The sequence below is a fragment of the Amblyraja radiata genome, chromosome 36 (assembly GCF_010909765.2).
Source record: "Amblyraja radiata isolate CabotCenter1 chromosome 36, sAmbRad1.1.pri, whole genome shotgun sequence".
In the NCBI taxonomy this organism is placed as follows: Eukaryota; Metazoa; Chordata; class Chondrichthyes; order Rajiformes; family Rajidae; genus Amblyraja; species Amblyraja radiata.
In genome coordinates, this window is record NC_045991.1 from 3,439,123 (window position 1) to 3,457,142 (window position 18,020).

General features: G+C 44.3%; 1 protein-coding gene across 1 annotated transcript; it reads left to right on the top strand.

Moving 5' to 3' along the window:
• Window positions 1-4,812: 4,812 nt before the first annotated feature.
• Window positions 4,813-10,142, top strand: LOC116966210 (urotensin-2 receptor-like). The gene is made up of 2 exons (XM_033012357.1): window positions 4,813-5,684; window positions 9,920-10,142. The coding sequence occupies exons 1-2, from the start codon at window positions 4,813-4,815 to the stop codon at window positions 10,140-10,142; spliced, it is 1,095 nt and encodes a 364-aa protein (XP_032868248.1).
• Window positions 10,143-18,020: the final 7,878 nt, after the last annotated feature.

Here is an 18,020-nt window from a genome sequence, read left to right on the forward strand (position 1 = left end):
AGCTGTGACCCCTTGTCCTGGACTTCCCCAACATCGGGAGCAATCTTCCTGCATCTAGCCGGTCCAACCCCTTAAGAATTTTGGAAGTTTCTATAAGATCCCCTCTCAATCTCCTAAATTCTAGAGAGTATAAACCAAGTCTATCCATCTTTCTTCATAAGACAGTCCTGACATCCCAGTAAGCAGTCTGGTGAACCTTCTCTGCACTCCCTCTATGGCAATAATGTCCTTCCTCAGATTTGGAGACCAAAACTGTACGCAATACTCCAGGTGTGGTCTCACCAAGACCCTGTACAACTGCAGTAGAACCTCCCTGCTCCTATACTCAAATCCTTTTGCTATGAAAGCTAACATACCATTCGCTTTCTTCACTGCCTGCTGCACCTGCATGCCTACTTTCAATGACTGGTGTACCATGACACCCAGGTCTCGCTGCATCTCCCCTTTTCCTGGTCGGCCACCATTTAGATAATAGTCTGCTTTCCTGTTTTTGCCACCAAAATGGATAACCTCACATTTATCCACATTAAACTGCATCTGCCAAACATTTGCCCACTCACCCAGCCTATCCAAGTCACCTTGCAGTCTCCTAGCATCCTCCTCACAGCTAACCCTGCCCCCCCAGCTTAGTGTCATCCGCAAACTTGGAGATATTGCCTTCAATTCCCTCATCCAGATCATTAATATATATTGTAAATAGCTGGGGTCCCAGCACTGAGCCTTGCGGTACCCCACTAGTCACTGCCTGCCATTGTGAAAAGGACCCGTTTACTCCTACTCTTTGCTTCCTGTTTGCCAGCCAGTTCTCTATCCACATCAATACTGAACCCCCAATGCCGTGTGCTTTAAGTTTGTATACTAATCTCTTATGTGGGACCTTGTCGAAAGCCTTCTGGAAGTCCAGATACACCACATCCACTGGTTCTCCCCTATCCACGCTACTAGTTACATCCTCGAAAAATTCTATAAGATTCGTCAGACATGATTTACCTTTTGTAAATCCATGCTGACTTTGTCCAATGATTTCACCACTTTCCAAATGTGCTGCTATCCCATCTTTAATAACTGACTAGCAGTTTCCCCACTACCGATGTTAGACTAACTGGTCTGTAATTCCCCGTTTTCTCTCTCCCTCCCTTCTTAAAAAGTGGGGTTACGTTTGCTACCCGCCAATCCTCAGGAACTACTCCAGAATCTAAAGAGTTTTGAAAGATTATTACTAATGCATCCACTATTTCTGGAGCTACTTCCTTAAGTACTCTGGGATGCAGCCTATCTGGCCCTGGGGATTTATCGGCCTTTAATCCATTCAATTTACCCAACACCACTTCCCGGCTAACCTGGATTTCACTCAATTCCTCCAACTCCTTTGACCCTGCTATTTCCGTCAGATTATTTATGTCTTCCTTAGTGAAGACGGAACCAAAGTAGTTATTCAATTGGCCCGCCATATCCTTGTTCCCCATGATCAACTCACCTGTTTCTGACTGCAAGGGACCTACATTTGTTTTAACTAATCTCTTTCTTTTCACATATCTATAAAAACTTTTGCAGTCAGTTTTTATGTTCCCTGCCAGTTTTCTTTCATAATCTATTTTTCCTTTCCTAATTAAGCCCTTTAAGCTCTGCTGGTCTCTGAATTTCTCCCAGTCCTCCGGTATGCTGCTTTTTCTGGCTAATTTGTATGCATCATCCTTCGCTTTGATACTATCCCTGATTTCCCTTGTTATCCACGGATGTACTACCTTCCCTGATTTATTCTTTTGCCACACTGGGATGAACAATTTTTGTAGTTCATCCATGCAGTCTTTAAATGTCTTCCATTGCATATCCACCGTCAACCCTTTTAGAATTAATTGCCAGTCAATCTTGGCCAATTCACGTCTCATACCCTCAAAGTTACCTTTCTTTAAGTTCAGAACCATTGTTTCTGAATTAACAATGTCACTCTCCATCCTAATGAAGAACTCAACCATATTATGGTCACTCTTGCCCAAGGGGGCACGTACAACAAGACTGCTAACTAACCCTTCCTCATTACTCATTACTCAATACCCAGTCTAAAATAGCCTGCTCTCTCTTTGTTGAGTCTACCACTTTATATGTGGCCATTTACAACAAAACAGAACAACAGAACAGTCAAATGCCTTTTCCGGATCCAAAACATAGATGTGACCATATTTTATGTTAATCTGAATCTTTAGTAAAAATAGCTCAGATTTGTTATTTGCGATAGTAATAATGGCTCAGATGAGTATAGAAGTTGGGAGGTCATGTTGCAATTTGACTCAACAAAGCAAACTGGAAGATTTTTTGCAGGTGATGTTTAGCTGAAGATTGCACAAAGATCAGTGAGAAAGAGACTGTCCGCATGCACAATTACACAGGGCGACTGCGCTTTTAAAATATAATGTCCTATTGCATATCACACATCTTCAGCTCTATTGGACTAGAGGTGGAGTTAAGGGCAGCACAGCTGGTAGAGCCACTGCGTCACAGCGCCGGAGACCCGGGTTCAATCCTGACCTGTGTGGAGTTCGCCGGTTCTCCCTGCGATCGCGTGGGTTTCCTACAGTTTTCTCCCACGTCCCAAAGACGTACAGGGTTGTCGGTTAATTGGCTCTCGATAAATTGCCCCGAGTGTGTAGGAGGTGGATGAGGAAGAGGGAAAACATAGAACGAATGTGAACAGGTGATCGTGGATGGACTCGATGGGCTGAAGGGCTCGTTTCCTTGCTATATTTCTAAAATAACGGGGTTATTTTTTCTCTCTTTGACATTGATAGGCACCTGAGATGTGGACGCGGAGGAGGAATGGGATAAACGTTATTTAAAAAGGACGCATTTCTTGAAAGATGGGGAAAGTAAACGGGATCAATTGCAAGAATTAACAAGAAAACGCACTCATAGAAACATAGAAAATAGGTGCAGGAGTAGGCCATTCAGCCCTTCGAGCCTGCCCCGCCATGCAATATGATCATGGCTGATCACCCAACTCAGTATCCTGTACCTGCCTTCTCTCTCTGCCCCCTGATCCCTTTAGCCACAAGGGCCACATCTAACTCCCTCTTAAATATAGCCAATGAACTGGCCTCAACTACCTTCTGTGGCAGAGAATTCCACAGATTCACCACTCTCTGTGTGAAAAATGTTTATCTCATCTCGGTTCGAAAGGATTTCCCCTTTCTCCTTAAACTGTGACCCCTTGTTCTGGACTTCCCCAACATCGGGAACAATCTTCCTGCATCTAGCCTGTCCAACCCCTTAGGAATTTTGTAAGTTTCTATAAGATCCCCCCTCAATCTTCTAAATTCTAGCGAGTACAAGCCGAGTCTATCCAGTCTTTCTTCATATGAAAGTCCTGACATCCCAGGAATCAGTCTGGTGAACCTTCTCTGTACTCCCTCTATGGCAAGAATGTCTTTCCTCAGATTAGGAGACCAAAACTGTACACAATACTCCAGGTGTGGTCTCACCAAGACCCTGTACAACTGCAGTAGAACCTCCCTGCTCCTATACTCAAATCCTTTTGCTATGACCCACTCGTTAGATAGGGTCTCGTTTAATTGTTCAGCGATTAAAAGGCAACTTGCACGGTTTGTTAAAAAAAATACTGCACTCCGTGTTGGAGAAAGCAATACAGAAAATCGCTCCCAATAGGTGCAGGACAAACATTTCAATTCAAACCGGTGTCATCTACCGAAAATAATAATAATCTCGAACAATAGCAGAGTAATTTCAAAAACAAAATCCTTAAAATGCTAAGAAAAAAATAGCACCAAATCCCATACTCCTTCATAGAATTTTATTTAATGTAATTTAAAATAATGCAGTCCCATATTAAAACGACGACATGGTATGAAAATAGTGCATGTACATGCATGTGCATGTAAATAGTCTATCGTCTGACTATCTTCGGTTTAAACCAGCATCTACACTTCCTTCCTGCATTTTAAATGCATTAGCAGTTTGGAGTAATGTGAAAGAGTTTTACTGATTTCCCTTCCTGAGAATTTCAGCTCCAGCACACAAGGGGTCTGGCTACTCGCTCTGGTGCCGGGTTGTACTGGGACCTGCGTTGAACAACACGCCCCCACCTCCGATACACTCACATACACACACCTTGCCGCTTCCTGCAGAAACAGCAATGCAGGCAACGAATGAACGGGCACGGCTCTGAACTGTCGGCGCTTCAAACAAGTAAAAGGGGGAAGCGAAAGTCAGCGCCATCCATGGCATAAATAAGCGATCAGAGTTAGTGGCGAACGCACCGCGTTGGAAGCCAGAGACGGAGAGCCTCCGAAGGTCCACTGACTCCCTCCTCATCAGTCTGAAGAAGGGTCCAGAGCCCCCGCCAAGTCGCCTGTCCATTTCCTTCCCCAGATGCTGCCTGATCCGCTGAGTTCCTCCAGCACTTTGGGTTTTGCTCAAGATTCCTGCATCTGCAGTTCCTTGCGTCTTGCTAATCTGTGATGGTTTGACCAAAGGATCGCATACTGACACTCATCTTCTGAAGGAGGGTCTGGACTCAAAAGGTCATCTGTCCATGTTCTCCGGAGATGCTGCCTGACCCGCTGAGTTACTCCAGCACTTTATATCTTTTCCCCCCTTATAAACCAGCATCTGCAGTTTCTCGTCTATTCTTCAAGGTAAAACTCAACCCCCAGTCTAAGGTAACTGGGAATTTGTGTAATGTTATTTTATCAAGAGAAAAATAAAGTTCTCATGCTTAAAGGATACACTTTCGGGCATTCTAACCGCTGAGATTGCAGTGGAAGTGGATCTCCCAATTGGGACTTGTTCTCTGGAGAGATGGCTACTGTCGCTGGCCTTTCTGAGTGGAACAGTTCAATCTCCACCAACGTTTCAGTAACTGCCCGGCTACCAGCGGCGGATTCGGTGGATGAACTATTGGTGACCTGCTCCATTGGAATCATCCTGTCCCTAATGTTTCTCGTCGGGGTGACGGGGAACATCTACACGCTGGCGGTGATGTGTCACACCATGAGATCGGCCGCCTCCATGTACATCTATATCATCAACCTGGCACTCGCCGATCTCCTCTACCTCTCCACCATCCCTTTCATCGTCTGCACTTACTTTTTGAAAGGCTGGTACTTCGGCGACATCGGCTGTCGGGTCCTCTTCAGTGTTGACTTCCTCACCATGCACGCCAGCATCTTTACCTTGACCGTGATGAGCACCGAGCGCTACCTGGCCGTGGTCAAACCCCTGGACACGGTCAAGAGGTCCAAAAGTTACAGGAAAGCCATTGCCCTGGTGGTCTGGTTCGCCTCCTTGCTTCTGGCACTGCCCATGATCATTGCCATCAGGTTGACCCGAACCCGGGGCAAATATATCTGCATCCCCACCTGGAGCGCACACGTCTTCCGGATCTACCTGAGCGCTTTGTTCACCACCAGTATCCTAGCCCCTGGGTTAATCATTGGCTATCTCTACATACGGTTAGCGAGGACATACTGGGTCTCCCAGGTGGCCACTTTCAACGATAAACAAACCAGGCGCACGCCCAACCAGAAGGTCCTCTACATGATCTTTGCCATCGTCGTGGTCGTCTGGGCTTGTTTCCTACCTTTCTGGGTCTGGCAAATGACCCAGCACTACCGGTCCCCTCGCTCATTGACCCAGGAGACAAGGAGCCACATCAACTACCTGATGACAGCAACAACAGCAGCAGCAGGAGGAGATTAGCAAGAGATACGACTGATTGGCTCTAGCCCAAGTGGGAGGAGAGAAGTGAAAACAGTTTAAGTACAGGTCAAGGACAGGCAGACTTGACTCAGAACTGCTGTAGCTTTGGCAGCAGCAGCAGCAGCAGCAGCAGCAGCAGCAGCAGCAGCAGCAGCAGCAGCAGCAGCAGCAGGAGGAGGAGGAGGAGGAGGAGATTAGCAAGAGATATGACTGATTGGCTCTAGCCCAAGTGGGAGGAGAGAAGTGAAAACAGTTGAAAACTGAGGAATTTGGTTTGTAAATTGGTAAATCAGGCAATTTATCAGTCAATTTAAGCAAGACTGCTCTTAGCGAGCGGCAGTGAGTGAGCGGCCCTGTGAAGGAAGTGTGAGTCTTTGGCTCGAGAGTCTTCGGAGAGGAGGCTGAGGAGAGGAGACTACGCAAAACACTGCAGAGGGAGAGACGAAAGAAGGAGATGTCAGGCAAGCTGATTCAGTGTGATGCTTGCAGTATGTGGGAGGTCAAGGACACCGCTGGTGCCTCTGGCTGCTACAAATGCGAAAAGTGCATCCAGGTAGAGCTCCTGAAGGGCCGTGTTGGGGAACTGGAGAAGCAAGTGGATGACCTCCGGTTCGTCCGAGAAACGGAGTCGTTCCTCGACAAGTCCTACAGTACGATTGTTACACCTAAGGTACTGGAAGAGAGAAGGTGGGAGACAGTGAGAACGGGAGGGAAGCATGGAATGCCAACGTCCCCGGGGGTTGTACCTCTTGTGAACAGGTTCACCCACTTAGAAGCTGTCGGGACAGAAGAGGTGTTTACACTGGGCGGCGGACTGGCTTGTGATGCGAATAGGGCTGTTGAGCCGAAACCAAAAAGGCCTAAGGCAGGCAACGCCATTGTAGTAGGAGACTCCATTGTGAGAGGTACGGACAGGGGTTTCTGCGGCAACAGACGGGATGCGAGGATGGTGTGCTGCCTTCCTGGTGCCAGGATCCAGGATGTCACGGACAGAGTGCAGAAAATCCTCAAGGGCGAAGGTGAACATCCGGAAGTGGTAGTGCATGTCGGCACAAACGATGTCGGAAAGAAGGGGATGAATATTCTGCAGCGTGACTTTACAGAGCTCGGAAAAATGCTGAAAAGCAGGACCTCCAGGGTTGTTATCTCCGGTTTGCTTCCAGTTCCTCGTGCTGGCGAGAGCAGGAACAGGGAGATACGGGACCTGAACGTGTGGCTGAGGAACTGGTGCACGGGGCAGGGATTTAGATTCTTAGATCACTGGGATCTGTTTTGGGGTAAGGGGGAACTGTGCAAAAGGGACGGATTGCAAGGAGCATTCGTAATAAGGTGGATGAGTTGAATGTGCAGATAGCTATTAATGACTATGATATAGTTGGGATCACGGAGACATGGCTCCAGGGTGACCAAGGCTGGGAGCTGAACATCCAGGGATATTCAATATTCAGGAGGGATAGAGAGAAAGGAAAAGGAGGTGGGGTAGCGTTGCTGATTAGAGAGGAGATTAACGCAATGGAAAGGAAGGACATTAGTTTGCAGGATGTGGAATCGGTATGGGTAGAGCTGCGAAACACTAAGGGGCAGAAAACGCTGGTGGGTGTTGTGTACAGGCCACCTAACAGTAGTAGTGAAGTTGGAGATGGTATCAAACAGGAAATTAGAAATGCGTGCGACAAAGGCAAAACCGTTATAATGGGTGACTTCAATCTACATATAGATTGGGTGAATCAAATTGGCAGGGGTGCTGAGGAAGAGGATTTTTTGGAATGTATGCGGGATAGTTATCTAAATCAACATGTAGAGGAACCAACGAGAGAGCAGGCTATTTTAGACTGGGTATTGAGTAATGAGTAATGAGGAAGGGTTAGTTAGCAGTCTTGTTATACGTGCCCCCTTGGGCAAGAGTGACCATAATATGGTTGAGTTCTTCATTAGGATGGAGAGTGACATTGTTAATTCAGAAACAATGGTTCTGAACTTAAAGAAAGGTAACTTTGAGGGTATGAGACGTGAATTGGCCAAGATTGACTGGCAATTAATTCTAAAAGGGTTGACGGTGGATATGCAATGGAAGACATTTAAAGACTGCATGGATGAACTACAAAAATTGTTCATCCCAGTTTGGCAAAAGAATAAATCAGGGAAGGTAGTGCATCCGCGGATAACAAGGGAAATTAGGGATAGTATCAAAGCGAAGGATGATGCGTACAAATTAGCCAGAAAAAGCAGCATACCGAAGGACTGGGAGAAATTCAGAGACCAGCAGAGGAGGACAAAGGGCTTAATTAGGAAAGGAAAAATAGATTATGAAAGAAAACTGGCAGGGAACATAAAAACTGACTGCAAAAGTTTTTATAGATATGTGAAAAGAAAGAGATTAGTTAAAACAAATGTAGGTCCCTTGCAGTCAGAAACGGGTGAGTTGATCATGGGGAACAAGGATATGGCGGACCAATTGAATAACTACTTTGGTTCCGTCTTCACTAAGGAAGACATAAATAATCTGCCGGAAATAGCAGGGGACCGCGGGTCAAAGGAGTTGGAGGAATTGAGTGAAATCCAGGTTAGCCGGGAAGTGGTGTTGGGTAAATTGAATGGATTAAAGGCCGATAAATCCCCAGGGCCAGATAGGCTGCATCCCAGAGTACTTAAGGAAGTAGCTCCAGAAATAGTGGATGCATTAGTAATAATCTTTCAAAACTCTTTAGATTCTGGAGTAGTTCCTGAGGATTGGCGGGTAGCAAACGTAACCCCACTTTTTAAGAATGGGTTAACGAGAGAAAACGAGGAATTACAGACCAGTTAGTCTAACATCGGTAGTGGGGAAACTGCTAGAGTCAGTTATTAAAGATGGGATAGCAGCATATTTGGAAAGTGGTGAAATCATTGGACAAAGTCAGCATGGATTTACAAAAGGTAAATCATGTCTGACGAATCTTATAGAATTTTTCGAGGATGTAACTAGTAGCGTGGATAGGGGAGAACCAGTGGATGTGGTGTATCTGGACTTCCAGAAGGCTTTCGACAAGGTCCCACATAAGAGATTAGTTTACAAACTTAAAGCACACGGCATTGGGGGTTCAGTATTGATGTGGATAGAGAACTGGCTGGCAAACAGGAAGCAAAGAGTAGGAGTAAACGGGTCCTTTTCACAATGGCAGGCAGTGACTAGTGGGGTACCGCAAGGCTCAGTGCTGGGACCCCAGCTATTTACAATATATATTAATGATCTGGATGAGGGAATTGAAGGCAATATCTCCAAGTTTGCGGATGACACTAAGCTGGGGGGCAGTGTTAGCTGTGAGGAGGATGCTAGGAGACTGCAAGGTGACTTGGATAGGCTGGGTGAGTGGGCAAATGTTTGGCAGATGCAGTATAATGTGGATAAATGTGAGGTTATCCATTTTGGTGGCAAAAACAGGAAAGCAGACTATTATCTAAATGGTGGCCGACTAGGAAAAGGGGAGATGCAGCGAGACCTGGGTGTCATGGTACACCAGTCATTGAAAGTGGGCATGCAGGTGCAGCAGGCAGTGAAGAAAGCGAATGGTATGTTAGCTTTCATAGCAAAAGGATTTGAGTATAGGAGCAGGGAGGTTCTACTGCAGTTGTACAGGGTCTTGGTGAGACCACACCTGGAGTATTGCGTACAGTTTTGGTCTCCAAATCTGAGGAAGGACATTATTGCCATAGAGGGAGTGCAGAGAAGGTTCACCAGACTGATTCCTGGGATGTCAGGACTGTCTTATGAAGAAAGACTGGATAGACTTGGTTTATACTCTCTAGAATTTAGGAGATTGAGAGGGGATCTTATAGAAACTTACAAAATTCTTAAGGGGTTGGACAGGCTAGATGCAGGAAGATTGCTCCCGATGTTGGGGAAGTCCAGGACAAGGGGTCACAGCTTAAGGATAAGGGGGAAATCCTTTAAAACCGAGATGAGAAGAACTTTTTTCACACAGAGAGTGGTGAATCTCTGGAACTCCCTGCCACAGAGGGTAGTCGAGGCCAGTTCATTGGCTATATTTAAGAGGGAGTTAGATGTGGCCCTTGTGGCTAAGGGGGTCAGAGGGTATGGAGAGAAGGCAGGTACGGGATACTGAGTTGGATGATCAGCCATGATCATATTGAATGGCGGTGCAGGCTCGAAGGGCCGAATGGCCTACTCCTGCACCTAATTTCTATGTTTCTATGTTTCTATGACCTGCCTAACTTACAGCAACAGCTGCATCAACCCGTTCCTCTACACGCTGCTGACCAAGAACTACAAGGAGTACTTGGGCAACCAGCACAGAGGCAGCGGCTCCTTCCACGGGAGAAGCCACCGCTTCCAGCGCTCCTGCCGTCGCTCCCTGTCCACCAGTAGCCAACAGTACACCGAGTCCATGACCCTCAGCCAGATCACGGGGTCAAACAACAACTGCATCTAGGTAAGGCCGCCAAAGAGACGTCCTAGGTACACAAAAATGCTGGAGAAACTCAGCGGGTGCAGCGGCATCTATGGAGCTCCATAGCTGCTGCTGCACCCGCTGAGTTTCTCCAGCATTTTTGTGTACCTTCGATTTTCCAGCATCTGCAGTTTCTTCTTAAACAAAGAAACGTCCTATCTCGGAGTTCCTCACACACCGCCACACCGTTCTCTTCCCAACCAACATCCACCGTGTTCTGCAGACACTCAAACATCCATTGCACTGTTTGTAGATCAGGACGTTATTGTTCCTAAAAGGACAACTTTCATAGAACTGAATTTCCAGGAAATAAAATTCCCTCTCACTTCTTCCATGGAAAAGGCATGTTTATAATTTATTCCCTTGCAATTCAATATTGGAATTGGAATCTTTTTAAATCGCTATTCTCAGGCTAGAACAGATACAACATTAAACTATATTACTGTATGAATTATAATATCCCACACACTATATAATTCTAACTTCCAGAAGAAAGTATTGTTTGCTCATTGGTCTTAGGCAATACAACTTTGGTTCTTCAGACTGAAGAAGGGTCTCCACCCGAAACGTCACCCATTCCTTCTCTCCAGAGATGCTACCTGTCCTGCTGAGTTACTCCAGCATTTTGTGTCTACCTTTAACTTAAGTAATATATTCCAGTTGCATTGTATTATAAAAACACTTCTTAAAGATATGGTCATTCAGTTTTAACAAATACCAATATTTAAAAAAAAGAGAAAGCTGGAGGTTCTTAAGAAGAAGTAATGTTAGTTCATGGGGATACACAAACAGCAGAAAGTCAACATGACTAAATTCAGCAATGAAAATTTGGGATGGTTCTATGCATAATTTGGGCACTATAGAGCAACCATTTGGAAACGTAACTATAGCATGCATCTCAACAGTCATTGACTTTATGCATAGGATTTTTTCTGATCCCTGATTAAAAACCAACAGTATTCCCACATTAACATCTGGGTTTTTGTGAATTCCTGAGTTTTCTAACAATATGTGCTGCATATTGACTCATTTAGATTCTTCTCACCAGTTATAACACCAAGTGGACAATAAATTTGAATGATTACAGAACAAAGTTAACCAAGTAAACTTAACTAACAAATTACTCTTCCATGAGGTAGTCTTGGTGTTTTCGATTAACCATTCTGCTTATTAGAACGTTTATCAGTGCTAGATTTTTAGTGTTACTTTGCACTTTTGTAATTACCAAAGTAAAAAATTCCACACTAACAGAATTGCTATGATGTATTTATTTATGGTAATCCTTTTTTTTTGTTTCATTAATGTTTGTCTTTGATACTTTTTGAAGAAAGTATAATTTGAAATTTAGTAAACTGACTTATCAATTTTTTAATCTCGCTTTACAATAATATGCCGATTCAGACTGTTACTATGTTATTCCCAGAGATAGATACAATTGACAGATGTAGTTACAGAAAATGATCAATACCTCATCTAAAACATGACAATTACCTGCAGAGTAAAGTCTAATCTGCTGGCAACATTGTTTAACATTGCTAAACTCATGGTATAAATCCATTCAGGTACAAATAGTTCCTTTATTAGACATTTTGTAATCACAAAAAGTAAAAATTACATACTAACAGAATTGCAATTATGTTTTTATTTATCCTAATCAATTTTTTCAACATTTTTTACAACATATTCAGTGAGCTGTGGAAGGTAATAAATAAATAGATAATTTGGAACTAATCATCTAGGATCGTTAATTGTTTATTTGCTGGGAACTGGCTGACTCTCGGGCGGCGGGCGGCGCGACTCTCATTAGCAGCGGCCTCTGCAGTCCGTCTGCGTTTTTATTATTTTATGTCTATGTTTTTATGTAGTTTTTGTTATTTTTTGTTGAGGTATGTGTGTGGGGGGGTGGGGGTGGTGTGGGGGGGGAGGGGGTAACTTTTAAATCTCTCCCTGCACGGGAGACCCGACCTTTTCTTTGTCGGGTCTCCGTTGTCGTTGGGGCTGCAACGAGGAGCGGCCTCCAACAGGAAGACCGGGGGCTGTGGTGCCGACTACTCACCTCACCGTCGCGGAGCTGGCCGAGTCCAGAGCGGGTGGAGCTGTGGTGGACGCTGCTGCGACCCGACCCCCGGAGATTCGGTGGCTGCAACTGCGGGTTTGGCGGACAGTGACACCGGGAGCCTGCGGGTCCCTGGAGGGAGTCCGCTTTTCGGGGCTTCCGCAACGGCGACTTCTCCCGCCCGAGTTGCGGGGTTGAAGAGCTCCTGGAGCGGGGCCTTACAGCACCGCCCCGCGTGGCTTGGAATGGCCGCGGGACTGCGAGCGCGCGCCGGGGGCTCTAACACCAAGACCCGGTGTGCGACCTTGCATCACCCGGCGTGGCTTTAATGGCCACGGGACAATTCGCCATCGCCCGCCGGGGGCTTTGACTTTGACTCTGACATCGGGGGGGAGAGTGCAGTGGAGAGATAAGTTTTTTTGGCCTTCCATCACAGCAATGTGATGGATGTTTATGTAAATTATGTTGTGTCTTGGGTCTATTTGTTTGTTATGTATGGCTGCAGAAACGGCATTTCGTTTGGACCTCAAGGGGTCAAAATGACAATAAATTGTATTGTATTGTATTGTATTGTAAGTGAATGAATAACAGGAATAAGATTAGCCTTGTGGAATTGAATTGGAATTATGTATCCCAAATGTAAGTTTAGTCCAAACACGAAACAAAACGTTGACAAATATTTGTAAATGCTATATTTTTAGTAATAATTTTTCTATTCATCAGTTAAAAAAAATCTTTGCTTTGATTTAATCAAAAATAAATTGCATGCTAATTTTACGTCTTCCAGAAAAGAAAACAGTTTAACTTCAGAATAAAATGATTTCCAGTTGTAAATTTGAAGGAAATGTAATTTGTGCATTTTAAAAAATTGCTCAGCCCTCTGTTACATGAATCTGACGTTCAATCTAAATTGTGGGTTAAAGTCAACAGAATAAATAACAAATGACCACAAGCCACTGGATAAATTATCAGTTATAGAAATCTCACAACTGCTTTTCTTACATTGAGGAATGTACCCAAAACAGCAAAACCGTAGGTCAGTATTGAGCGTAGAACAATGAACTTCAGATGCTGGTTTACAGAGAAACGACAATAAAGCTGGAGTAACTCAGTGGGTCAGGCAGCATCCCTGGAGAACATGGATAGGTGAAGTTTTGGGCACCTCTGCAGTCTGAAAAAGGGTCCAAACCCAAAATGGCACCTATCCGCAGTATATTCTCCATTGTCAATATCCTTATGTCAATATCGGATAGTCAGTTAAATTAATTCCCAACTATCTTTCAGAGTTGATAATTATCACTGCCTCTCAAAGCTGTTACCACATAGATTATCCTCCTAGACTCCAGCATTCAGTTATTCCTGCCTCAAAATGAAGGTGCAATTGAACAGTTAATTTAGAAAGGGCATCAGGTATTCCTTAATTGATTAAAAGCCATTTGATTAATCCTTTGTCGGCTTTTATTTTATCCTGAGCCCGTAAAGCTTGTATTAATTTGTCAGCCAAACTGCATTTTAGTTGATTTTCTCCTCACCGGTTATAATAAAACATTTATGAACGTTAGTCTAAACATAAAGCAGCCCAGTCTCCTGGATTTCATCTAACGATAGATAAGACCAAATTTGATTCCCAGACAGATGAAATCTTGTTATAAACATGGTTTTATGTTTGTTTAATCAAGATAATCCAAGGGCCCATTATAAAAAGAAATGAAAAAATGAACATAATCCACAAGACTATTAGAATAGTCTTACATGCTACAGACTGATTCCTGGGATTTCAGGACTTTCATATGAAGAAAGACTGGATAGACTCGGCTTGTACTCGCTATATTTTAGAAGATTGAGGGGGGATCTTATAGAAACTTACAAAATTCTTAAGGGGTTGGACAGGCTAGATGCAGGAAGATTGTTCCCGATATTGGGGAAGTCCAGAACAAGGGGTCACAGTTTAAGGATAAGAGGGAAGTCTTTTAGGACCGAGATGAGAAAATCATTTTTTACACAGAGAGTGGTGAATCTGTGCAATTCTCTGCCACAGAAGGTAGCTCTGCCTACAGTGCGGCCAGGTCGAACACTTCTGCCTACAGTGCGGCCAGGTCGAACCTGAACAAAGGCATAAAAAAGGCCAAAGACATCCACAGGCAAAGGGTAGAAGAACACTTCAATACCGCGGACACCAGAAGCATGTGGCAGGGTGTCAGGGACATCACTGACTACAAGAGCAGCCCCGCCTGCCCCCACGGTGATATCACACTGGCCAATGAACTGAACACCTTCTTTGCCCGGTTCGAAACTGGCAACACCACCAGGAGTGGAATAACCCCGGCCATGGCGGAGGGACAGGCCTTAACACTGAGCACTCAGGAGGTACAGTGCGCTCTGCGTAGGATCAATCCACGCAAGGCTGCAGGCCCGGATGGAGTCCAGGGAAGGGTACTAAAGGACTGTGCTGTACAGCTGGTGGAGGTATTCACGAGAATCTTCAATCTATCTTTATCTCTGGCAATGGTCCCCAAGTGCCTGAAAACAGCCACCATTGTGCCGGTGCCAAAAAAGTCCAAAGTCACCAACCTGAACGACAACCGCCCGGTTGCCCTAACTCCAATCCCAATGAAGTGCTTCGAAAGGCTGGTACTCTCCCATATCAAATCCAGCATCCCTGCCTCACTGGACTCTCATCAATTTGCATACAGGGCAAATAGATCAACAGAGGATGCCATCTCTCTGGCTCTTCACACTGTCCTGACTCACCTGGACAGACAGGGCACGTACGTGAGGATGCTCTTCGTTGACTATAGCTCTGCATTCAATAAGGTCATCCCCACCAAGCTCACCACCAAACTCCACCAGCTAGGCCTCAGCTCGCCGATATGCGATTGGATCCTGAACTTTCTGACGGAGCGACCGCAGGCAGTGAGACTGGGCCCGCACCTGTCCTCCACTATCACCCTGAGCACTGGCACACCACAGGGCTGTGTACTAAGCCCCATGCTCTACTCCTTCTTCACTCACGACTGTGTTCCTGCATTCGACACCAACACCATCGTGAAGTTTGCAGACGACACAACAGTGATTGGGCTGATCACCAACGGTGAAGAAACAAAATACAGGGCGGAGGTGCAGAACCTGGCGGACTGGTGCGCACGTAACAACTTGTCACTAAACACCTCCAAGACCAAGGAGCTGATTATTGACTTCAGGAGGTCCCATAATGGAGAATACGCCCCAATCTCCATTTACGGGGAAAGTGTGGAGAGAGTGTCCAGCTTTAAGTTTCTGGGCACTCACATTTCAGAGGACCTCACATGGTCCACCAACACCACTGCGCTGGTCAAGAAGGGACAGCAACGACTGTTCTTCCTGAGGACATTAAAAAAGACTGGTCTGCCCCAACAGCTGCTGACAATGTTCTACCGCTGCACCACAGAGAGCATATTAACGTATGGCATCTCTGTGTGGTATCTCAGCTGCCCGGAGGCGGAGAGGAAAGCTCTTCAGCGTGTCATCCACAGAGCGCAGAGGATCATTGGGACAGAGCTACCAGCTTTGAAGGGCATCTACCACACACGGTGCCTCAGGAAGGCCGTCAGCATCCATAAAGACTCATCACACCCCTGTAACGGACTGTTTGAACTACTTCCCTCCGGCCAGAAACAGAAACAGCTTTATTCCCAGAGCTATAGCGGCTCTGAACCGGCCCTGCTGAGTGCCCCCCACCCCCCCTGGACTGTCTCCCTCGGATGGTCATGACACACAGCTTATTTATTTATTTTACTTTTCTTTTTCATCGGTTGGAGCTGCATACTAAATCTCGTTGCATTGACGTGCAATGACAATAAAATATATTATTATTATTATTATTAGTTGAGGCCAGTTCATTGGCTATATTTAAGAGGGAGTTAGATGTGGCCCTTGTGGCTAAAGGGACCAGGGGGTATGGAGAGAAGGCAGGGATGGGATACTGAGTTGGATGATCAGCCATGATCATATTGAATGGCGGTGCAGGCTCGAAGGGCCGAATGGCCTACTCCTGCACCTATTTTCTATGTTTCTATGTTTCTATGATTCCCCTACTGTGGAATAATACTTAGAAGACAACATTTGAAAAGATAAATCTTGTGATTTATTTTATGGATAATTGACACAATGAAAATCTTAGTTCATTACCTCAGTCAGTTAATTACCTCAATTATCTTTATCAATTAATCAATTAATCAATCAAATAATTTATCAATTATCATTATCTCAATCTTACAGTCAATAAGGCTGAAGTCTAAGCAAACCATTTGCCAACCTGGTAAGAAACATATTCTCATATTCCTAATATTTAGAGTTTTCACTTTATGTATTCATATATTCTACGTAAAAGAGGTTGAGATTCAATTGAGGTGCATTAAAATGTCCCCCCCAAAAAAACTGGTAGGATTTTTTTTTCTTTTTAAATGTAGTAAGTTTTGTTCTAAAACTGGAACCAAAATCCAAAACATTATCAGGCAAGGTGTGTAGGAAGGAATTGCAGATGCTGGTTTATTCTGAAGATAGACACAAAATGCTGGAGGAACTCAGAGGGTGAGGTAGCTTCTCTGGAGAAAAGGAATAGTTGATGTTTCTGGTTGGAACCTTTCTTCATAGTCTGAAGAAGGATTCCAACGTCACCTATTCCTTTTCTCCAGATAATCAGACACGGGATTTATTGTACATTAATGTCATCTGTGATGGTCCAAATTAGGTGAAAGTAAAAAAGCTGTGTGGTCACTTTTATTCTTTATTCTCATGACATATTAGAATTATTGCATTTCCCAGGCTAGAAGATTCAAAACCAAGAGGGCACAGGCTTAAATTGAGAGGGAGGAGATTCCATAGGGGCAATATTTTCACTAAGATGATAGTCTATATCTGGAATGAGCTGCCCAAGGACGCTACAGAGGCAGATACAACTACAACTCGTAAAATACATTTGGACAGATGCATAGATTGGAAGGGTTTAGAGAGATGTGGACCAAATGCAAGCAAATGAGACTAGCCCAGTATACCAAATAGGTCAGCATATACATGATGGGCCAAAGGGTCTGTTTCCATGTGGTACAGCTCTAAATTACACCACACTGACAGAAACATTGGAGACTAAACACAATTTCTTTCAATTGCTCAGTTTCAGATGTAGTAGAATTAGATATAGAATGAAGCAAAACCTTTATGCCAAACCATTTAGGACGTCTGCAATTCATTTTTTACACAATTCACCTTTGAGGAAAAATGAATAGATCAGAGATGCCTTGCATAAATTTGTAAAATCTATGAAATGTAGTTGATTGTTTTTTTGGAGGTAAACGGGAGCATATGGATAATATTTAAATGGACCCCCTCAATGACCTTTGATAAGGTTCTGTTTAAATTAATTATTATTAACAAACAGGAGTGTATACAGGACATGAGGTAACCTACTGGTTTAGACGTGGAATTAGTTGAGAAAGTACAGTTTACAGATAATAGATATTTTACAAAATTAGTCATATGCAAATTAGTCATGTTTCATGATAAACAAATGACTCGGATGAAGAGATAGAAAGCTGTATCATCTAAATTTGTTTACATTAAATGATGTCACACAGTGGAATTCATACCTGATGGACTTCACTAAGCAAAGTGCATTCACATTGAAATGAGGAAAATAGTTCAGTAGCTCATAACAATGGGACAACCAATGAGGTTTAGGAATCTGAGGCATTGATGAGGCCACATTTGGAGTATTGTGTACAGATTTGGTCACCCTATTGTTAAGATTGAAAAGGTGCAGAAAAGAT